The sequence below is a fragment of the Leopardus geoffroyi genome, chromosome A3 (assembly GCF_018350155.1).
Source record: "Leopardus geoffroyi isolate Oge1 chromosome A3, O.geoffroyi_Oge1_pat1.0, whole genome shotgun sequence".
In the NCBI taxonomy this organism is placed as follows: domain Eukaryota; kingdom Metazoa; phylum Chordata; class Mammalia; order Carnivora; family Felidae; genus Leopardus; species Leopardus geoffroyi.
This window is the reverse complement of record NC_059336.1, coordinates 119,580,693-119,604,604: the sequence shown is the minus strand read 5'-3', so window position 1 is coordinate 119,604,604 and position 23,912 is coordinate 119,580,693. Positions and strand designations below refer to the sequence as shown.

At 39.7% G+C, this 23,912-nt stretch overlaps 2 protein-coding genes across 3 annotated transcripts in view; one reads left to right on the top strand and one right to left on the bottom strand.

Moving 5' to 3' along the window:
• HADHA (hydroxyacyl-CoA dehydrogenase trifunctional multienzyme complex subunit alpha) overlaps positions 1 to 22,767 on the bottom strand; it is a 48,846-nt gene extending 26,079 nt beyond the window's left edge. The window contains exons 1-7 of the mRNA XM_045447479.1: positions 22,659 to 22,767; positions 14,164 to 14,205; positions 14,000 to 14,070; positions 12,358 to 12,491; positions 9,573 to 9,711; positions 8,526 to 8,645; positions 5,626 to 5,728 (exon numbers count right to left, since the gene is read on the bottom strand). Of these exons, the coding sequence (XP_045303435.1) occupies positions 5,626 to 5,728; positions 8,526 to 8,645; positions 9,573 to 9,711; positions 12,358 to 12,491; positions 14,000 to 14,070; positions 14,164 to 14,205; positions 22,659 to 22,725 (676 nt within the window). The 5' untranslated portion in view covers positions 22,726 to 22,767. The remainder of the gene's footprint in view (positions 1 to 5,625; positions 5,729 to 8,525; positions 8,646 to 9,572; positions 9,712 to 12,357; positions 12,492 to 13,999; positions 14,071 to 14,163; positions 14,206 to 22,658) is intronic.
• HADHB (hydroxyacyl-CoA dehydrogenase trifunctional multienzyme complex subunit beta) overlaps positions 22,735 to 23,912 on the top strand; it is a 40,058-nt gene continuing 38,880 nt past the window's right edge. The window contains exon 1 of one of the 2 annotated variants that reach the window (XM_045447481.1): positions 22,735 to 22,759. The gene's annotated coding sequence lies outside the window, so the exon portion shown is untranslated. Of the gene's footprint in view, positions 22,760 to 23,000; positions 23,114 to 23,912 lie in introns of those variants that run through there. The other variant, XM_045447480.1, reaches the window with a different exon arrangement.

Sequence of the window (23,912 nt, the reverse complement as noted above, 5' to 3'; positions counted from 1 at the left end):
CTAGGCAAAGAACCATGACCAACTGAGGTACTTCCTGGGGGCAAAAGGAATATGGAACGGGAAACAGAAACAGGTAGTTATAAACCCCTGCTATGGCCACATGACTATTTGTAGAAATTGAGGCATCCAGCCCCTGGCCAAAAACCGTTAAGTGTGATTTTTCAGGCCCAACCACAGGCAATTAGAAAGGCTTTTACCCAGCAGGCCTCACTGGGAAAGCTGTCCTTCCCACAATCGACTTGGGGCACAGCCAATGCATCACAGACTTTCATGGGACTTGTAGTCAGTAACTCAGGTACCTCTTGCAGGCTATGCTCTTCCATATATTTGCCTTTTTTGCCCAAGTGCCTCATTTCTGTCTGTTTGGGACCTCCAATCAGGGTCGTCTTCAGGTGCCTCTGATGAGGCCTCCTTATTGGGGGAAGAAAGAGAAACCTTAAAGATACTTCTACTCTTGAGTCAGTACTTTTCCACTCCTAGCTCTCACCATTTTAAATAGCGAAATCACAACCGAAAAGCACACACACACAAAAAGAGAAGAGCATGGCACTAAACGGACCACGAAAAGGATACTTGTTGGCTCTAAGAGCTGAAATAAGAACGCAAAATGTTGCCTTGTTTGACTTCAGCTGGAACACGTGCACTGGGAGATGTGAAATTTTCACCACTCTGTATGTGTTTCTTAATGACTGCAAAAGCACCATAAGTATTATTTTGGGGTCACAACAGATTTTAGTGAGTAGGTAAGTTTACAGATAAGGAACTTGTAAATAATAAGGCTCGACTGTAATCACAACAAAATTAAACCAGAAATCAGTAACAGAAAGATATCTGAAACATCTGCAAATATTTGGAAATTAGGTAACACACTCGCAAATCACACACGGGTCAAAAAAATAATGAGAAATCTTAAAATATTCTGACCTTCATGGAAGTGAGAACATAATATTAAAATATGCAGATAAATAAAGCAATGCTAAGAGGGAAGTTGATCGCTTCAAATGCTTATGTTAGGAAAAAGGCCTGAAATCAATGATCTAAACTTCTACCTTAAGAAACTAGAAAGAGAACAAATTAAACCCAAAAGCAAGCAGAAATAATGAGATAGCCGAAAACAATAAAACAGCAAACAAACAAACAAAAAACAGAAAAACCAGGGGCACTTGGGTGGCTCAGCTGGTTGAGCGTCTGACTTCGGCTCAGGTCATGATCTCAAGGTCATGATCTTCGTGAGTTTGAGCCCTGCATTGGGCTCTGTGCTGATAGCTGGGAGCCTGGAGCCTGCTTCTGATTCTGTGTCTCCCTCTCTCTCTCTCTAACCCCTCCTCTGCTCAGCTCTGACTCTCCCTCTCTCAAAAAATAAACATAAAAAAAAAAAAACCAGAGAAAAACCAATGAAACTAAAAGCTATTTCTTGATAAATTTCTAGCCAGACTTCTCAAGGAAATAATAGAGAACACACAAATTACCAATATCAGGAATGAAAGAGTATAAATGATATATATCATTACAGAGCATAAAGATATCGAAGGAATAATAATGAAGTATTTTGAACAACTGCACTGTAACAAATTTGGAAAGTTAAATAAAATGGAGAAAATATTTTTTTTCCTTTTTTAAAAATTATTTATTTCTTATTTTTTTAAATGTTTTATTTTTGAGAGTGAGACAGAGACAGAGTGTGAGCGGGGTAGGGGCAGAGAGACAGAGAGAGAGACAGAGAGACAGAATCCAAAGCAGGCTCCAGGCTCCGAGCTGTCAGCACAGAGCCCAACACAGGGCTCGAACTCATAAGCCATGACATCATACGCTGAGCCGAAGTCGGACGCTTAACCGACTGAGCCACCCAGGCGCCCCCAAAATGGACAAAATCTTTGAGAAACAAACTACTACAGCTCTCACTCAAAAGCAAAACAACTGGAGAACCTTATTCAATAACCCTATATCTATAAAAGAAAGTGAATTTGTATATATAAAAAAAAAAAAACAAACCTTCCCAAAAAGAAAACTCTACATCCACCTGACTTCACTGGTGAATTCTATCAAGTAAAGAAGAAATAATACCAATTCTACAAATATTCTTCCAGAAAATAGAAAAAATAATTCCAATTCATTTTATGAAGCCAGCATTATTCTGATACCAACACCAAGCAAAAATATCACAAGAAAATTATCCTTGAGACCATTAGCTCTCATGACCAGACATAAAAGTCCTGTACAAAATGTTATACAAAGGATAATACATTATGATCAAGTGAAGTTTATTTCAGGAATGCAAGTCTGGTTGAATAATCAAAACTCAGTATAACTGATATTACTAACAGACTAAAAAAGACAAAAACCACACAATCATCTTATTAGATGCAGAAAGGCTCAACTGTACTCTGCATTTGACAAAATTCAACATCTATTTTCAGCGAACTGTAAAGGGAAATGTCTGTAATCTGATAAAGGGCATATATAAAAAAGCTATAGCTAACACTATACACTCCACAGCATCAGAGTGAATGTTCTTCCCCTAAGATAGTACCTGCTTTTACCACCTCTACCCAATACTGTACTATGGATCTTAGCCACTACAGTAAGTTAAGAAAAAAATAACAAATGCCAACCAGATGGGGAAGGAAAAAGCCAAAATGTCTATATTTATAGACAACATTATTTACACAGAAACTCCTTAGAAGTCTATAGAAAAAGCTACTAGAATAAATTTAGCAAAGTCACAGAATACAAGGTCCATGTACAAAAGTCAATTATATTTATATATACTAGTGATTAGCAATGAGAAATTAAAGGTAAAATAGCATGATGTCCTAAATGTATGAAGCACTAAGATATAAATTTAACAAAATGTAAGATATATTCAATGAAAAGTGTAGAACACCGCTGAGAGAAATTAAAGACGAACTAAATGAAGTTATACCATACCCATGATGAAAAGACTCAATATTTTAAAGATGTTAATTCTCCTCAAATTGATACAATGATTCAGTGCAATTTCAATCAAAATCCTAGCATGTATTTTTGTAGACATGGATGAGAGGATTATAAAATTTGTATGCAAATGCAAAGAAACTAGTATAGGCAAAATAAATTTTTGAAAGAGAACCATGATAGAGGGGGTCATACAACCTGATTTCAAGATTTACTAAAACACAATAATGAAGACAGTATGCTATTGGCTTAAGTAAAGACATTTAGATAACTGGAGACAGGAAATCCAGATACAGACCCAAACACCTGATTTTTGACCAAGGTGTCAAGGTAACTCAAGGGAGAAAGAAGAGTCTTCTCAATAAACTGTGTCAAGAGATTGGATATTCATTTGCAAAAAAAAAAAAAAAAAAAAAAAAAAAAAACCCAAACAAAACTCAATCTACCTCATATCATCATAAAGTTAACTTGAAATGGGTCACAGACCAAAATGAAAGAGCTAAACCACAAAACTTCCAGAAGAAAATACAGGAGAAAATCTTTGTGGTCTTGTTAAGAAAAGATTTCTTAGAGGTGCCTGGGTGGCTCAGTTGGTTAAGAGTCTGACTTCACTCAGGTTATGATCTCACGGTTTCTTGAGTTTGAGCCCTGCATCTGGCTCTCTGCTGTCAGCACAGAGCCCCCTTTGCACCCCTCTCTCTCTAAAATAAATAAACATTAAAAAAAAAAGAAAAAACAATTTCTTAGATACAACACCAACAGCATGATTCATGAAAGAAGATCCTGATACAATGGGCTTCCTTCAAAATTAAGAATTTCTGCATTTAGAAATGAAAAGACAAGCTGCAGACAAGGAGAAAATATTTGCGGATCTCACAAAGGACTTGTATCCTAATAAAAAGAACTCCAAAAACCTCAATAATAAGAGGGGGCACCTGGGTGACTCAGTCGGTTAAATGGCTGACTTCGGCTCAGGTTATGATCTCACAGTTCAGGAGTTTGAGCCCCGCATCGAGCTCTGTGCTGACAGCTCAGAGCCTGGAGCCTATTTCAGATTCTGTGTCCTGCTCACACTCTGTCTCTCTCTCAAAAATAAATTTAAAAAACATTAAAAAAAAAACCTCAAAAAGAAAAACTCAATCAAAATAGGCAAAACATCTCAACAGACACTTTACCAGAATATATACAGAAGGCATACAAACACATGAAAGAAACTTAATGACTCTGGTCATTAGAGTAATATAAATTAAAACCACAATGAGATATTACTACACTTCTATTGGAAGGTCTAAAATTAGGGGTGCTTGGCGTCCAACTCTTAATTTCAGTTCAGGTCATGATCTCGTGATTGTGAGACTGAGCCCCGCATTGGGCTCTACACTTAGCTTAAGATTCAGTCTCTCTCACTCTGCCCCTCCCCTGCTCATGCTCGCGCTTGCTCTCTCTCTTAAAAAAAAAAAAGAAAAGAAAAGAAAAGAAAAAGCTCTAAAATTAAAAAGACTGACCTAGCAAAGTGGTTGGTAACTAGAACTCTCATACACTGCTGGTAGGAATGCAAAATGGTATAACCACTTTGAGAAAACAGTTTGACAGTTTCTTAAAAGCTAAACACACATCTATCATATGATCCAGCCAATGTACGCTTTGGTATTTGTCCAAGAGAAATGAAATATACATCCACGTAAAGACTTGCGGATGAACGTTTACAGCAGCTTTATTTTGAACGGCCCCAAATTGGAAACACTTAATTTCCATCATTTACTGAATGGATAAACAAATTATGGTATACCTGTACAATGGCATAACGTTGAGCAATGGGAAGGAATTGTTGATATATGTGACAACTTGGATGAATCTCAAAAACATCAGGCTAAATGAGAGAAGACACAAAAAGCTATATACTAAAAACATCCTATTATATGATTGGGGTAGTGTTTACACAGCTATATACACTTGTCAAAACTCAAAGTGTACATTAAAAATTGGTAAATTTATTGTCACATAAATAACATCTCAATAATGCTGTGTTGTTTTTTTTTTAAAGAGAGAAAGTGCACATGCACGGGAGGGAGAGGGGCAGAGAGACAGAGTACCTCAGGCAGGCTCCACCCAGTGTGGAGCCCGACACAAGGCTTGCTCTTATGACCACAACCACGACCACGAGATTATGACCCGAGCTGAAATCAAGAGTTGGATGCTTAACTGACTGAGCCACCCAGGTGTCCCTCAGTAATGCTGATTTTTAAGAAATGCAAGACAGTGACAAACACACAATGTGGAATAGTGGTTTCCTTGGGTCAGAGGAGGAAAAGATGCTGTATGGAGGAAGTGGCACATTGTAGATGTCAACTGCTGTTAATATCCTCAGGTTGTTTCATACATGTTTATTGTAGTATTAAAACAGATGCATAAAACTGAAGGAAGGTTTTTATGAATAATGATACAGGTAATTTAAGAACCAAAAATAATGACTTGATTCAATTCTGTACTCTTGATGTGCAATTTATAAAATAAAACAAGAAGTTGGGGTGATGTTGGAAATGATTTAGTATTAGCTATACTTAGAAAACTTCACTCTTCAGAATGACTCATTTCTTAAGAGTATGAATTTTACTCTAACCAATATTCAAGACTTTAACTCTTTAATAAATAAATTCATAAGGCCCAACTCTGAGGCACGCTACCACTTACCCAGGGGTTCCACCAATTGGTCAACTAGTCCCATTTTCTTTGCTCTGTCTGCACGAATGTTTCTACCAGTCAACATCATGTCAAAAGCAGCAGGCACACCCACCTAACATGCAAGCAAGGATCAGAGTACAGGGGAAAAAATATGAGAGTGACAATTACAGTTTACAATTCATTCAACTGAGCAAATATTAAAATGAGAAAAATCAAACCAGATTTCTATGCTATCTACCAATCAGTTAATTTTTATACACCAATACACGTTTTAGGTAACTGTGGGATTAGACACCTCCAGTGGAAGCTAAAATGTCTGTATTTCTTCTTTTAATTCAAATGTTAAGATTTCTGTCTTATGAAATAGATAAGGTAGAGAAATAATTTCATGTTTCCTAAAATTCTGCACTTACATAGTATGTCATTTATATAATATTTAAAATTCCTTTTTTTTTTTTAAATCTTTATTTATTTTTTAGAAAGAGAGACAGAGCATGAGCAGGGGAGGAACAGAGAGAGAGAGAGAGAGAGAGAGAGAGAGAGAGAGACAGAATCGGAAACAGGCTCCAGGCTCTGAGCTGTCAGCACAGAGCCCAACGTGGGGCTTGAACTCACGAACTGCGAGATCATGACCTGAGCTGAAGCCGGATGCGTAGCTGACTGAACCACCCACGTGCCCCGATACTTAAAATTCCTTTATTGGAATTAGTGGAGGTTGAGAAACCTGGTAGTTTTGATAATGTCTTCGATAAAGAACTTTAGGCTTAAATGGGTGCCTGGGCCGCTCAGTTGGTTGAATTGACCAAACCAACTCAGTTGGTTTGACTCTTGATTTCAGCTCAGATCACAATCTCACAGTTTAGGGTACTGAGCCTCATGTTGGACTCTGCCCTGACAGCATGGAGCTGCATGAGATTCTCTTCCTCTCTCTCTGCCCTTCTCCTGCTTGTGTACACTTTCTCTCTTTCTTTCAAAATAAATACACACTTAAAAAAATGTAAAAAGCATTTTAGGCTTAAAAACAAAACTCAGCCAGGGCTTCTTATGCAGTTACTAGAAGAAAGGTTTCTAGCAACATACCAATTAAACAACAAAAGAAACTCAGCAGTATTTTCTATACCCATATCAATTCTTTCAATAAATTCTCTTGAAAATTTCAGTAAAGGAATGCACACTTATTATCAGAAAATTAACACTATAAATCTTCCCATTTTTCCGGGCCCGGCTGATATCAACTTCCCCACAAAGAGTATTTCTGCGGAGCCTTGTTTTCACTGAGCAGTCAATGGTGCCCAAAGCTGTAAGGCTCAGTGGGCCCTCAAGTCGGATATTGAGATTGCTCTGCGGCCTCCAGGTCTGATATGCTTCCCTTCTCCTTAAGAATTCAGAAGTCTGGGGCGCCTGGGTGGCTCAGTCGGTTGGGCGTCTGACTTCGGCTCAGGTCACGATCTCGCGGTCCGTGAGTTCGAGCCCCGAGTCAGGCTCTGCACTGACAGCTCAGAGCCTGGAGCCTGTTTCAGATTCTGTGTCTCCCTCTCTCTCTGACCCTCCCCCATTCATGCTCTGTCTCTCTCTGTCTCAAAAATAAATAAATGTTTAAAAAAAAATTTTTAAAAAAAGAATTCAGAAGTCTGGTTGGCTGCTGGTTCTACAGAATACAGCAATGAGATCATCCAAGTCAGGAGAAAGGGCTGCCTCTTATATTTATCATGAAATATGACCCATGGATTTGAAAAACCGGTAAAATGGTACTGTGCACAGAAGGAACAAAGTAAACCGTAAGTTCAAAGGGCACTGGACTGGCTTAGTCGGTAGAGCATGCAACACTTGATTTTGGGGCTGGAAATTTAAACCCCTTCATGGGTATAGAGATCACTTAAAACTAAAATCTTAGGCGCCTGGGTGGCTCAGCCAGTTAAGTATCTGACTTCAGCTCAGGTCATGATCTCACAGTTCGTAAATCTGTTGAGTTCCACATCCGGGTCTTTGCTGTCAGGACAGAGCCCACTTCAGACCTTCTGTCCTCCTCTCTCTTTGTCCCTCCCTGCCTATGCTCTGTCTCTCTCAAAATAAATAAACTTTAAAAAAAAATCTTAAAAAAAAAAATCTTTAAAAAGGTAAAAAAAAAAAAAAGGTAAAAAGGTAAAAAATAAAATCTTTAAAAAACTGCAAGTTCCAGAAAGACAAACATATATCTTATTTATCTTTATACTTCCTCAGAGACTAACAAAGAACCTTGATCAAATAAATAAATAATTAAAAAAACATTTTTTTAAGTTTTAAAAATGTTATTATTTATTTATTTTGAGAGAGAGCACGTGCATAAGCAGGGGAGGGGCAGAGAGAGGGAGAGAGAGAATCTCAAGCAAGCCTGATGCGGGTTCAATCCCATGAACTGTGAAATTATGACCTGAGCCAAAATCAAGAGTTGGACACTTAACCGACTGAGTCAGCCAGGTGCCCCCTTGATCAATCATTTTGATCAAGGAATTAAAAAAATAAAAAGTGGAATTGAAAAACTAAACACCAGGAATAAAATTTGTTATTTTTTTAAAAGTTTATTTGTGCACACATACACACAAGCGGGGAAGGGGCAGAGAGAAGTGGTTGGGGCAGAGAGAGGGAGAGAGAGACTCCCAAGCAGGTTCTGCATTGTCAGTGCAAAGCCCGACATGGGGCTTTGAACTCACAAACCAGGAAATCATGACCTAAGCCAAAGCTGGATGCTTAACTGACTGAGCCACCCAGGTGCCCCTAAAATTTGTTGTGGATCCTATACACTCGTATTTTATTTTGGTTCTAAATTCTACAATGAATACCCATGTTATGCCTTTTGTACCAGAGGAAATAGATCTAAAGGGGCCTATAGGTAATGAGGTTCTAAAGGTCACAAGGGGGCTTATACTCACCATTTTGGGCAGCCTTTGTGTGCCTCCTGCTCCTGGTAAGATCCCCAGCAAGACTTCAGGGGTACCTAATACTGTTTTCCTATCTTTTGTGGCTATTCTGTATTGGCAGGAAATGGCAAGCTTCAAACAAATGAAAGAAAATCAGAATGTTAGAAAATGTACATTTATAAAACCTTAGGTTATGTGAGGGTCTAAAGATTACTTAATGCAGGAATGTGCCCACAGAATAAATGGAAATTCACTAGGCTGGCATTTGATGCTTTCTATAATTTCTCTTTCTAGCCTTATTTCATACTTTCTCCTTAATTTATTAACCTTTTTTTGGGGGGTGTGGATCTCCCTAAAAATCTGCTGAAAGCTATGGAAGCTCTCAATAGAAAAGTGCACACACCATGTCCATTGCATGCCAAGTTAAGAAGGCCTGTACCATCTAGAGACCCTCCTTTTCAATCAAGAAGGCCTACTTATGATGTCCTAATAGGTTTTGCTTACCTTTGTCTTTGCTCATACCATACCCATGGGTGGAATGATTTTGTCTTTTAGGACCAGGCATATGTTTCCTTAATTAATATATATCAAAGTGTTTATCACAGAGCTCAGCATGTGATAAATGCTCAATAAATGTTATTTTATTTTTCCCTCTCTTTTCCTACATGCTCCAGTCTAGTAAGCATCTCTTCTCAGATCTGACATTATTCACCATCTTTACTATTTACAAAGCACTTACACACATATTATGCTCTGTGTGTCTCATCTAGACTTCAGTAGCTCAAGAGCATGAATCACACTTCTGAATCTTTGCCCTGCAAACCTGAACCAGGTTTTTGGAATTGAAAGAGACCTTAGAGATCTAGTTCAAAACTTCTAAATTTATAAAAATGAATACATCACACTTTGGTTTACTTGCTCTGTGCCATGAGGATGACTAAAAAGCTGATTCTCCTCCAAGAACTTTTTGCAGGCAAAACAGTAGCCTACAGGTTAGCAGTTTGTAATTCCCACCAACATGCTCAACAGTGTCTCAAAGACTTTGGAATAAATCTATACCTCAAGTCCTCCTCCTAAGCAGGATCCACTGATGGCAGCCACAATAGGCTTTGTGGACTTCTCAAGTTTCTCAAACATTCTCTGGCCTTCCTGCGATAGCTGCGTTACCTCTTCCGCGCTCTTACAAGAGGCTAACATGCTGCAGCAAACAAGAAAGCAGAGAAAAGAAACAAAGATGAAATTATACCCTACTTTGGTTCAATATGTCATCCACTGTATCCTTACCCTATCATATATGTCAATACTTGATAGTGAATCTTCAAATACTCAGAAGTTTAAGAATGGTTTTGCCTCAGATAGCACTAATATCAGCTACATCATCTCTCCATAAAGAATGTTAGATTTCCGGATCCAGAGAACACGAAACAAAACATGTTGCAAAATTTTATTTTCTATTAAAAAAATCATTAGATTACAAAACTCTGTACATGAGAAAAAATTCATCTTCTGGTAAATATTTTCCTATCACATTAAACATGTTCACTATAAGTAACCCTCAGATTGAACGCTAATCAAAATGACAGTGGAAAAAAAACGCTTTCAAGTTGTTTTTGGATCTCCTAATGATTAAAAAAGATTCACCACACTAATGTTGCATTCAATGTCCTTTCATTTCAGTTTGTTTCACTTGCTACTTTGTTCTTGAAAACATTTAAACTGTGGATTTTGTATGTTTGGTCAAAGATAACAAGTTTTTGTCATTTTATATACTGGGAGCTGCTCAGCTAGCTTCACAGAAGCTGCAAGTATTTTCCCATGGATACAGAAAGCTACAGCCAGGTAGCTTAGTGAGACATCCGTGTCTTTTTTTTTTTTTCAATGTTTTTATTTATTTTTGAGACAGAAAGAGAGCATGAGCAGGGGAGGGGCAGAGAGAGAAGGACACACAGAATCTGAAACAGGCTCCAGGCTCTGAGCTGTCAGCACAGGGCCCGACGCGGGGCTCGAACTCCCAGACTATGAGATCATGACCTGAGCTGAAGTCGGACGCTTAACCAACTGAGCCTCTCAGGAGCCCTGAGACATCAGTGTCTTGCTAGGCTCAAATAACTGAGCTAGAATAAAAAGCACTTGATACAGATAATTTTGCTTTTTCTAAGAAATACACATTAAATATTTATAAATTCTTAATTACTATGCATAAACAAAAAGAGTACACAATGTGGAGCAAGGTTTGAAACTATACAGACATCTTAGGTACAAATTACTCAGCCTATAATGCAGGCTATCGTTGTATAAGGTACAAAGAATAATATAACAAATACTCATATTTTGACAGAATTAACAACTGTTAACATTTTAAGCCATTAAACTAACACTAAGCATCTCACCTGCTTATAAATGTTTTAAAAAATTTTTTTTAATGTTTATTTATTTTTGAGAGACAGAGTGCGAGCAGGAGAGGGGCAGAGAGAGAGGGAGACACAGAATCGGAAGCAGGCTCCAGGCTCTGAGCTGTCAGCACAGAGCCCGATGCGGGCTCGAACTCACGCACTGTGAGATCATGACATGAGCCAAAGTTGGACGCATAACTGAGTACCCAGGCGCCCGTTTTTAAAAAAAAAAAAAATTTTAATGTTTATTTTTGAGAGACAGAGTCCTTATAAATGCTTTAAAGAACTGTAAACAAATTATATATGCATAAATCTTACCATTAAAAAATAACAAAATATTAGCTGCATCACTAAAGTTCACTCTGACAAACTCAAGTTTTTAACAGTCACTTCATTTACCTTGAAACAACCATTTTCGAATGTTTGCAGTGTATCCTTCCAGACCAACGACACGTTTGTATCCATAAATAAGACATTTTATGTGTGATTTTAAAATGTTTACATAAACTAGGGCGCCTGGGTGGCTCAGTCGGTTAAGCTTCCAACTCTTGATTTTAGCTCAGGCCATGATCTCCATGGTTCATTGAGTTTGAGCCCTGCGTCAGGCTCTGCACTGTCAGTGCTTGGGATTCTCTCTCTCAAAATAAATAAGCTTAAGAAAAAATATTAAAATGTTTACATAAACTACATACTGCATAGAACATTCTACAATTTGCTTTTTTTTTTTAAACTTAACATTATGTCTTTAAGTTCTAACATTATGTTGTGGATCTAGTTAATTCCTTTGAAGTATTTTGTAGTATTTTATCATGTGAAAATACCACAGTTTACTTATCCACTTCCCTATGGACTGACACTTAATTGCTTTAAATTCTTCATTATTTTAACTACACAGGGCTGAACATCCTCATAAATGGGTCCTTAAAAACAAAGGGTGGGATTTCTCTAGCATGTATAGCTAGAAGAATATCACTGAATTATATGATACATACATTTCAATTTTATTAAATGCTGCCAAAATGTTTTCCAAAGTTGCTGTACCAACTGGCATTCCTGCTAGTAATATATTAACTGTCTCATTTCTCCAAGTCCTTATTAACATGGTATTTTCAAACTTTTAAATATTTAATGGTCTGTTGGGTTTAAAAAAAAAAAAAGAGGGGCACCACATTGTTAGCTTAATTTTATAGCATTTTTTTTATTCTACTCAAATATTTTTCTTAGAACTGCTTTCAACCTCTTTAAGGAAAGGTTAGTCTTACATGGTTTAAACAACAAGCACCCCCCCTTTTTTTTTTTTTTTACCAACTTTAACACACTTGTGTAAATAATTTTAAAAAAGAAAACTCAGAGAATTTACTTCTGTCGTCTTTTAAATGGAGGAATGATTAGGCCTAAGAAACATACTATTAGCCAAGATCAAAGGTGACTTCAAATTTCTGAAAACTTACTTGATGTCAGCACCTGCAATAAAGCAGCCTGGCTTTGATGAGATAAGGACGGCACTTCTGATTTGATCACTAGCCCAGATTTCATTCATTACTTCTATGAACTCTGATTGCAGTTCTCTGCTTAGTGTATTTACCTGCCAAAGGGAAATACATATAAATCTAAGGGTTTAAATCTGAAGTACCAGATGTGCAAATCACCATGAAATGCTATTTTGATCGTAGGAACTTTGTTTATCCAGCAGAAATATATTGTTAGAAGCAAGAGAGGCAGGGGGGAAAAATCTAAACCCAGTAGTTTTCTATTCAGCTTTGGCCAACCATAAGCACCCTCCCTTTAAAAATAGATCTACTCAGGGGCGCCTGGGTGGCGCAGTCGGTTAAGCGTCCAACTTCAGCCAGGTCACGATCTCGCGGTCCGTGAGTTCGAGCCCCGCGTCGGGCTCTGGGCTGATGGCTCGGAGCCTGGAGCCTGTTTCCGGTTCTGTGTCTCCCTCTCTCTCTGCCCCTCCCCCGTTCATGCTCTGTCTCTCTCTGTCCCAAAAATAAATAAACGCTGAAAAAAAAAAAAAATTTAAAAAAAAAGTAGATCTACTCAAAGAAGCAACTCAGGGTCATACTCTTAAAGAGTTCAAAACATATGCAGGCTACAAATAAGTCTATGGAATTTGTTGGTATGGAAAAGTTTGTATAACATTAAGAATAAAAGAACTCAAAATTAGACCTATAGTATGATTTTACTTTGTAAATATTATTTGTTGAAACTAGATTAAATGTTAAAAGTGGTTATCTTTGGGTCTGTAGTATGAATGATGTTATTTTCTTCTTTATAGCTTTAAAACTTCCCACTGTAGGCATGTGTTGTTTTGTGTTCAGAAAAAATGGTCAACTTAGAAAATTCGGAAAAAATAGCTTAAGTTTGAATCATTGGTCAGTGGGCACCAAAATTTACTCTAGTGAGGAAGACTGGCTCTTGTTTTCCTTAATTTGTGATAGTTGTTAATTGCCTCCATTTAGGTACTGCTGTTCCCTCTAGACCTCTAATAATAAAACTTGACACCCATTTTAGATGGGGGAAAAGCATGAGCTCCTGCAACAGAGGTCTTCTTGGCAAAGACTGGATTAATGCTTTGTTGAAGTTGCCAAAAACAAATGAAGCTCCACTTGGAATAGAACTTGACTTCCAACATGTGAACTGCACTGTCATTCCAGTTCCTCAGGAATCTTAACACCCACATTTAACCCAGGCAATTTTCTATGGATAATGACTACAGCGGGCAGGTAATGAAGAAAGCCTGTTTAACAACAGGTAGTTAAGATGGATAGGTGAGTTCTGACTCTTATGAACAGAGCGTGCGCTTTGGTTCTTATCTAGTAAATCACCTCCATATTCTACACAGTAACAGAAGGCTAATTTCACTAGTCCTTGATGTTAACCTGACACTTAAGGTCAACTAGAAGGAATTCTTAGTCAAGGACCTCTGCTCCAGAAAACTGTATTCCTTGAGCAATTTGTCAAACTATTACAACTACAAATTCATATAAGATTACTGTCAGACTGGTGGATTTCTCTTTCTTTCTTATTTAGCACTGGATTCATGAATGTAGTTAGTAGACATAGACTGCAGCAAGTTAAATTAGATACCTTTGAATTGGGTGAGTTAATTCGAACAACAGCCACATCCCCTTTGACTCCATAGTTAATATGGGTTCTGGCTAAAAAGAGAAGGATAATTTATTCGTAAACATGTTTATTGCCAAACAAATCTAAAAAGCAATGTAAGCATGTCGACAAGAAATTAAACTTACTTAGCAAAGCAGAGGATGCTGAAAAGTTGCGGCAGGTATAACCTGCAAGAAAAAGGTATTCAAGTTTAATTACTATTTTGATTCAAATTCAATTACAAAATTAAGAGTTTCTGTAGTACCTGCTAAATATAACAAAGCTGGAATTTATAACCACAAAAAACCAAAATGAGATTAATGTATTCTGGGCCATGATTGTGACTACTACCATACCTTTTTCATTTTAATTATCAGCTTATAAAATTATTTAGATATTAAATGTGGTAGGTAGAAGAATCCCCCCTCAAAGATGTCCAGGTCCCTGGGGCACCTGGGTGGCTCGGTCGGTTAAGCATCCACCTTCTGCTCAGGGCATGATCTATCTCACGGTTCACGAGTTCGAGCCCCACATTGGGCTCTCTGCTGTCAGTGCACAGCCCACTTCCGATCTTCTCTCTCTGCCCCTTCCTCGTTTGTGTGCGTGTTCCCTCTCTCTCTCGCTCAAAAATAAACATTAAAAAAAAAAAGATGTCCAGGTCCCAGAAACTGTAAATATGTTAGGTTATACGGCAAAGGAAATCATGGGTACGAATGGAATTAAAATTGACCCAAACACAGGGAGAGTAGCCCGGATTATCCAGATGGGCCCGAAGTAATCACAAAGAAGAGAGAGTCAAAGAGGAACAGATAGATGGCAACATGAGAACTTAGTCCTACTTTGAGGGCTTTGAAGAAGTCAAGGAATACAGGTGGCCTTGGAAACTAGGAAAGACAAGGAAATGACTTCTCCAGAATGAACACAGAGCATCCTGAATGAACACAGCCCTGGCAACACCTCTGATTTTAGCCCAACGAGACTCGTTTCTGACATACATAATAAATTTGTATTGCTTCAGACACTGAATTTGTGGGAATCTGTTAGAGCAGCAATAGGAAAGAATTCCAAGTAGGCTCTATGCACAGCACGGAGCCTGACACGGGGCTAGATCCCATGACCCTGGGATCATGACCTGAGCCGAAATCAAGAGTTGGACGCTCAACTGACTAAGCCACCTGGACACCCCACATCCTCTTGTATTTTTATGGAGAAATGATCCAAAGTAAAATTATATAGAATGGAATATTAGCCCTAAAAAAGAATGAAATCTTGCCATCTGCAACCATACGGTTGGAGCCAGAGAGTACTATGCTAAGCAAAATAAGTCAGAGAAAGACAAATACTGCATGATTTCACTCTTATGTGGGATTTAACAAACGAAACAAATGAGCAAAGGGAAAAAAAGAGAGAGGCAAACCAAGAAACAGATTCTTAATTACAGAGAACTGATGGTTACCAAAAGGGGGTAAGTGGGAGAATGGGTTAAATAGGTGATGGGGATTAAGGAATGTACAGTAAGGAATCTGTACTGGACTACAGATCGAAAGTAAGGAACACTGGGAAATTCCTACGCAAAAATTCAGTTTGTTCTGGGCATTACTCTATGTCCTTTCTAGCATTGAAGGGTCACCTTTGCCCCGCTCTCATACAAATGTCTTGCTCTAAGCAGTAACCAAGCTATTCTGGAGGCCAGCACTGGGTCCGTATCTGTTAGTTACAACTTCCAAACTTCTTTAAAAACACCTTGCTCTTTCTTCCTTTCTCTTTCATATTCATGCTGCACTTCAGACCACATGTCACTTCAAACCATATTAAACCACTTCAAACTACGCCTCTTTGATTGCTTTCTCCTCCCTACCCACATCTTCCAAACCTTGTCCAATATCTTAAAGAAGTTTTCTCTTTAGCTCTAAAAATAAAAAAAATCATCCCTTGATAATTATTAACCGTAATAGCAGTACACAGGAAACACATGTATCCAGGAAAAGGCATAAGTTTTAAAGTAATATCAAATACAATAAAGAATTAGTGCTTTATTATTTTGTAAATGTTTATTTTTCAGAGAGAGATAGAACATGAACGAGGGAGGGGCAGAGAGAGGGAGACACAGAATCCGAAGCAGGCTTCAGGCTCTGAGCTGTCAGCACAGAGCCCGATTCTGGGAGCTGTGAGATCATGACCTGAGCTTAAGTAGGACGCTTAACTGACTGAGCCACGCAGGCGCCCCAAGAATTGGTACTTTAATAATATCCAGTGGCTCCTTCATGTATCCTTCTGTGCTAGCTTTCCCTCAGTATTTATTTCCTTCTTTTTAAAATAACTTACGTACATTTACCTTTATCAATTCATACACTAAATATTAGTAAATTTAATTTCTTTCCTTTTATATATTTTTTCATGATAAGTGCACTCTTTAATCCCTATCACCTATTTCACCCATGCATTCTACCATCTCCCCTCTGGTAACCATCAGTTTGTTTTCTATAGTTATGAGTCTGTTTCTTGGTTTGTCGCTTTTTTCTTTTGGTTGTTTGTTCTTTTTTAATTAAAAAAATTTTTTTAAATGTTTATTTATTTTTGAGAGAGAGCACAAGCAGGGGAGGGGCAGAGAGACAGGGAGACACAGAATCTGAAGCAGGCTCCAGGCTCCGCGCTGTCAGCACAGAGCCTGACACGGGGCTCAAACCCACAAACTATGAGTCATAACCTGAGCTGAAGTCGGCACACTTAAACAACTGGGCCACCCAGGCGCCCGTTTGTTCTGTTCCCTAAATTCCACATGAGTGAGTTCATATGGTATCCTTCTCTGACTTATTTCACTTAGCATTATACTCTCTAGCACTACTCACGTTATTGCAAGTGGTTAAGATTTTATTCTTTACAGTTGAATAATATTCCATCATTATTTCATTCTTAGTTACTAGTATTAAAACTTTTTTTTATGTCTAATTTTCAGTGAAACCATACTGCATTTGGACTACATTAGGGGCTATATACAGTCTTGGAATCCACAAGCATAATTAGAGTGTGGAGTGCCTGCCTAACTTAGGAGTGCATTAAAAAAAAAAAAAAAAAAAGGTTGGGGCATCTGGGTGGCTCAGCTGAGCCTCCAACTTCGGCTCAGGTCTTGATCTCTCAGTTTGAGAGTTCGAGCCCCACATCGGGCTCACTGCTGTCAGCCTGTCAGGGCAGAGCTTGCTTGGGATCCTCTGTCCTCCTCTCTCTGCCCCTCCCCAACTTGTGCTCTCCAAAAAAAAAAAAAAAAAAAAAAAAAGAATACTACCATGACATAAAATGACCAACATGGTTTAATTTTATTGTTCATTACCTTTGATTATCACTGCATGCTAAGGCAGTCTTAGACTCTTGAGATCCCTCAAAATCTAAGCCAGATAAAGGTAAGGGATTTGGAGAATGAGAGAGTAGTCACAGAGAGAGACAGATGGTCACAGGCTGGTGGAAAGGTTCAGCTGCTGAGAGGTTACTAGGGATTTTAACCTTTTTTTTTTTTTTTTTTTAACTTTGAGAGAGAGAAAGAGAACATGACTGGGGGAGAGGCAAAGAGAGAATCCCAATCAGGCTCTGTGCTGTTAGCACAGATCCCAACATGGGGCTTATGTTGAGGGTGGTCTATATTTGACAAGGAGGCGGGGACCCTTCTGGATTACGGAACTAATACACATGGCCAAAGCAGGACCCAAGAGACAATGCACCATATCTAGCTGGACTGGGATTCCCACAGCAGTATTGAGAAGTGATTCCAGGCATTAGAATCAGCTGGGGAGGCTCAAATATACTCACAGATGTCTGGGCGACATACAACCTAGAACCACAGGATCAGAATTTAAGGGGGCTGGGCCTCAGAATCTGCAGTTTTTAGAAAGGAGACTGAAACAGCAAACAAGTGGGCATGTGGGAGCCACTGATTTGGAGAACGCACTGATGGTGCAGTGGATTAGGAGAGGGGCGGTCGCGGTAACCAAGCCTCTTGCTTCCTCTTTCTTTCCCTCTATCCTGCAGTTCTTTAAGGGAGAGGAGAAAGCGCAGAAAATAGCAGCTTTGCACTGGTCTGAAAGGCAAGCAACATGTTAAAGAAAACTGTGGATGACACAAGCACCAGAGTCAGGTGATCTTTAGCTCTGTCTGCATTTTTCCTTTAAGCAATCCAAATCAGCAAGACAAAGGACCTGAGTTAAAAGACTTGGGTTCAAACATCAAGTTTATCATTTACTAGCTATATGAACAAGTCTCTTAGAGCATTTTGGCATTCTTATAAAGATAGAAGTAAAAGTGATATAATAATTATAAACGTATCTGTAAGTCACAGGGCTACAACCAAATAAATTAAGATAGGAGAAGCCAGCCAGCCATCTCCTTAACCACCATGCCTCTACCTCACTAATGATATACTTCCCTTCTCTGCTTTCCCATCTTTTAAAATCTGTACCATCTGTATTTACCAGTCTTCTTTCTTTATGTTTTGTATCATGGCCCCAACCTTTTCCACAAGGCGTTATCAAGAGATTCCATCTGTAATGATCTTTCTCTCCCCCGCCAATTTTGACCCTTATTATTTACTACTTTGTTCTTTAATCACTGCATTCCCCCAACTAAAGAGTATGCTCTTCCAACATCATCTCACAATCATTCATTGATTCAGCAACACCAAAAAATCACTGTGGCCTGCCATGCACTGTTCTAGGCACTTGGACTGAACAAAAAGATAAAAATCCTGGTCTTTGTGGTGCTTATATTCTACAGCAGCAGGGGATTATATATATCAGGAAGAATATCATAGGAAGAATCAGTCTCTCCTCAGTAGAGATAAATGAAGAAGTGAAAATAGGTCTGGCATAAAAAGAACTTTGCCCGTAGGGTGGAAATTCCAGTGGGAGGGGAACAGGGAATAGAACAGGGTAGAGTGGATGAGAGTGGGGATGGACTGACTAGGAATGCAGGGTGGGAGGGATGGGGTGGAAAAACAGCCGAAAAACAAGAAACATAAACATATGTAAAAAAAAGTAAGTTAGGAGGTAAGTGCTAAGCAAAAAGAAAATAGAGCAGGTGCCAGGGCTCGGGCATGGGTTGCATTTTTAAAGACCAACTATTTGAGACAACAGGTTGGTGCTCATTAGCTTATGGATCAAACCATTTTTTAATGTTTTAAAATGTTTATTTATTCTTGAGGGAGAGGGAGAGACAGAGTGTGAGCGGGGGAGGGGCAGAGAGAGAGGGAGACAGATTCTGAAGCAGGCTCCAGGCTCTGAGCTGTCAGCACAGAGCCAGACTCGGGGCTTGCCGTGAGATCATGACCTGACCTGAACTCGGACGCTTAATGGACTGAGCCACCCAGGCGCCCCATGGGTCAAACCATTTTAAACTCTTACCACTAATCTGCCTTTGCTGCACACGCACCCATATACATATACACAACACACCTCCTCCAAATCAATAAAGACAAAAAATGAAGGGGAAAATAAGGGTACAAACATATCTTGAAACGAATTCAAGCCATAGTAGAGACAAAAAAAAAAAAAAAAAAAAAAAAAGAACCAAGGGAAAATAAGTGTATAAATGTATCTTGAATTCAAACCACAGGCAACTAAATTAAGTTGGTAGCCACAAGGTAGCTTTGCTTTTGGAATCTAGCCGTATCCATTACCAAATCTGGACAGCTTACTCCATAGCAGCTAGGTGAACTTTAGCCTATATCAACTGTGCCAGCAAAAGAGATAAGCCTTTGTCCTACTTCTTAATCATCCCAATAACTTAACTCAAAAGATACCTACAAGACCTAAAACTACAGCAGTGGAGAGAGTTGGATTACAAGGACACAAATTTCAATACAAAAATGTTACTTGGGTTATACAATCAAAAGCTTTTCTCAATATTCAACCCTGGGGGAAGCCATAGGATTAAGGAAGTGAATCAAATTTGTTTATTTATTTATTTTTTAAATGTTTATTTATTTTAGAGAGAGAGAGCTCGAGTGAGCGAGCAGGGGAGGAGTAGAGAGAGAGGGAGACACAGAATCGGAAGCAGGCTCCAGGCTCTGAGCTGTCAGCACGGGGCCTGACACTAGGCTCAAACTCTCTAACCACGAGATCATGACCTGAGCCAAAGTCGGACACTTAACCAACTGAGCCACCAGGCACCCCGGGAAGTGAGTCAAATTTAAATACACATCTTCTACTTCGGTATTTGCCTCTAATTCATTTCCTGTGAAATTATTTTACCACTTACATATTAGAAATCGAGACTGAGGAGCGCCTGGGTGGCTCAGTCGGTTATGCGGCTGACTGGCTCAGGTCATGATCTCACGGTCCCTGAGTTCGAGCCCCGCATCGGGCTCTGTGCTGACAGCTCAGAGCCTGGAGCCTGTTTCAGATTCTGTGTCTTCCTCTCTCTGACCCTCCCCTGTTCATGCTTTGTCTCTGTCTCAAAAATAAATAAATGTTAAAAAAAAAAAAAAAAAAAGAAATCGAGACTGAGGAGTAGGAATTAAATAAAATATCTTGGTCAAGTTGTGGCTTTCATTTCACAGTCATATTCATAATTACAGAATTTGTGGAGGAGGAATGGGTTAGAACTTTGAGGATTAGAAATCAGTTTCAAGAAAATTTACCCATCCACCAGTAAATGTTATAATCTCATTAAACATTTGTTAATGACCATGGCACAGATTTTCATTTAGACTCAGTATTATGTTGAGTCTAAATGGCAATCCAGGTCGCAGGCAATTTTGAATCACTTTCTAGACATGTTTTCAAAATTCCTAAGTTGCTATTCAAAGGGGGTAATAACTATAATAAGCCACATTTTCTTATTGGTGAAAACAATGCAAAATATATAAACATTTATATGGGTATATATATTTCTATACAAAAAATATAGAAAAGTTAAGCTTCTCATTTATTCTCAGATATACAGAATCATAGTTCTTTAGGGCAGGAAAGAGTTAATAGCAGCATGTACTGAGAATTAATGAAAAATTGCTTTTAACCTAAAATAACTCCTTTGAAGTTCTCAAAAGTATTACTCCCCATTTCACAAATGAGAAAACAGACATAGAAATTAATTGTCCCAGGTCACTAAAGAATAAAAGGCAGAGCCAGATTCAAGCCTAAAAGACTCCAAATTTAAATGCTTTGAATTGCTCTTTCATGGTATTTCTAATGTCTAAGAAAATCCAAAAGTCTCATTCATTTCACAGGTGAGGAAAATAAAGCTCGGTTACACTAAGATATTTGTTCAAAGTTACACAGCTAGTTAGTGACCAGAAATCACACGACCTGACCACCACCTCAGTGTTACACAAGCTGCTAATCCATAAGAAGTACCTTAAAACCAATGAGGAGGCTAGTTCAAACATACATATTTGATTTCCAGAAAGCCTTAAGCCACAAATGTGGAAAAGAAAACAAGACAAAACTGTAAGGTAACATGTCCAAATGCTAACAATTACTGTATGTATTAAGAGAATGGGTGACTCTTTTTTCTTAACCCTTCCCCAAACTTTACATTTCAATTTTTTGTAATATAATGATTGGTATATACACACACAGCAGTCCGGGGGAGACTAAAATCACACGTTGAAATAAGAAGGCAGAAAAAGACTGAATCATCCAAAATTAATCCCTTACAGCAGACCCCAGCTAGGTCTACAAAAAGCATACTATTTCGGTGGTCCAGGAGGAAGGCATATTACGAGTTAAAATTCAAACTAGCCGGTATTAAGTGTAACATGCAATAAAAAGGTCACTTTTCACCTTACAGATTTGAGATGGGAGGAAAATGCTTGATTTTCCCTAGGCACCCACTTTAACCCTTTCACTGCCAGTCTGAAAAGAAAAAAGATAATATAGCTAACGCAAGCCTAACTGGGTACCATCAGAAACAAAATTAGAACAGTGCTTAAAATTATCTAACATTTTATTCCTTAAGGTACACGTATCTTATTTTTTCGACACTCCGCCCCCAGTGTGTCCACAGGCAGGACAGTGGTATTTGAGTATTTTTTAAAAAAATGTTTCTTCTGGTAAACTGCAGAACCTTCCCTTGAAATTTAACATACTAGACATTCACACCGGGATTACTGGAAGTGCAAGAGTCGAGCTCTCTATTGAAATGTGGTAATAGGCACACCAAAAAAAAGGTTTTGTGGGAAAGCAGCGGGGAGTGGCAGTAATTTGCAAAGCTGGTTAATACCACCTAAGAAGCTTTTAAGACAGCTCTTGTTAAGAGTAAGGTGCGGTGGGGCCACAAACGTGACGGATTTGGATTGCCCCAGTCCTCCTGGAACTCCTGATCTAGAAGGGACAGGTCCGAGGCCATCGTAAAAGAAAAGAAGATGGGCATGAGCACAGAAGTGCCACGAGAATTGCGGAAGGTGCCAGACCCGGGAGACAGGACTCATAAACGTTAGGGGTTACGGAGCCTGAAATCGTTGCAGGGCATGGGAGCAGTGAGAGAAGAGGTGTCAGTGTGCGCAAGGACACAGGAAGGGGGTCCAAGAGGGGCATCCTTTCCTTGCAGCCAGGACAGAGTTTCCCAGGCGGGGCTGGAAGGCGACAGCGAAAGGGAGACGCGCCTCCCCAAGAGTTCTGCCTGGGGCTGCGGGGTGCTCCCACCCAGGTCTCACCTGGGCAGCGAAGCGTCCTGGAGGCAGTGAAGCGGCGGAGACTACCTATCGCCCGGGAGGCCACCATCTTGAGCTGAAGAGGACGAGTGGAAAGCACTCAAGTGGGGGCTGCGGGTGGAGGATTTTTCTCCTTCAGCCTGGCCCCAGCCAGGCGCCCGACATACTGCCTGACTAAAACCCCCAATGTCGAATTGCCCTGGCTCCTTGCCGTGCCGTTCGCTTCCAGCTAACAGGGCGGGGAGGACTCTTTCTCCGCTGGAAGGAAGGTGGCCCATAGAGGAGGAGGCGCAGTGCTCGCTTTTCCATACAGGCGGCCAGTGGGCAGCCCGCGGAGTTCGCTGGCGGGAGTGAGGGGTCCTTTTGGGCAGGACCCGCCCCTTGGTCACGTCTAGTCCAGGCACTTGGGTTAAAACCTTGCTTGCCCGCAGCGAGAGCCGGAGAGGACTGAGGCTAAGGTGAGTCGAGGCGTGCGCTTGGCTTTCCGCCTGGTCTTTCCCAGCGGCGACATCTGCCTTTTCTTTCCCGTCTACTGCATCAGTAGCCGCGGCCGCCTCCCTTCTCGCGGGGAGGGGAGTTCCAGGGAGCAAAATGAGGCCCCTCGGACAGGGTCTCCAGGACCAGTGCAATAAGGACAGTAACTGGGACTTGCTCGAAGTCGGTAGCTCTGAGTAGCGGTGTCATCTGTGTCTTTAAACTTATCACCGCAAGTTAACGAATTCTTTGCTCGTGTGTCGGCATAAAGCGCTGGGCTATGTTGCGTTGTGTGTTTTTGTTTCATCCGTTTTGCCTGTAGCCAGGTCAGCGGCAATAGAAATTTAGAACGGGGAGTTGGGATTACCGTACACCAGCTACCTGGAGCGGGCCTTGGTCACGTGACCTTTTCGGGCCTCCAGTGTGGGAGGAGTAGAGCTATTCTTCTATCCTGCTGGGAGAGCCAGGGCTCCAGAGGATTTTCTAACGTAGGAGGGGCCTGGCCATCATCTGGTCATTTATCCACTTTATCGATGAAGCCCGTGAATCAGCGTCAGCGGGCTCATCCATGGCCACAGGTGGTGGAAATAGCACTAGAGCCGCTCTACTAACTTCTAGTCACGAGCTCTACATTGCATAATAGTTTTTTGTGTGTTGAAAAGAAGGGTTCGAGGCCTTAATGCAATTGATTCCAAAACGAAATAACGTTAATTTGCAAAAAGGATTCTTGATGATCTCCAGAAGCCCTCCAGCTCATAAGATTTTTTTTTACAGTTAAAAAAC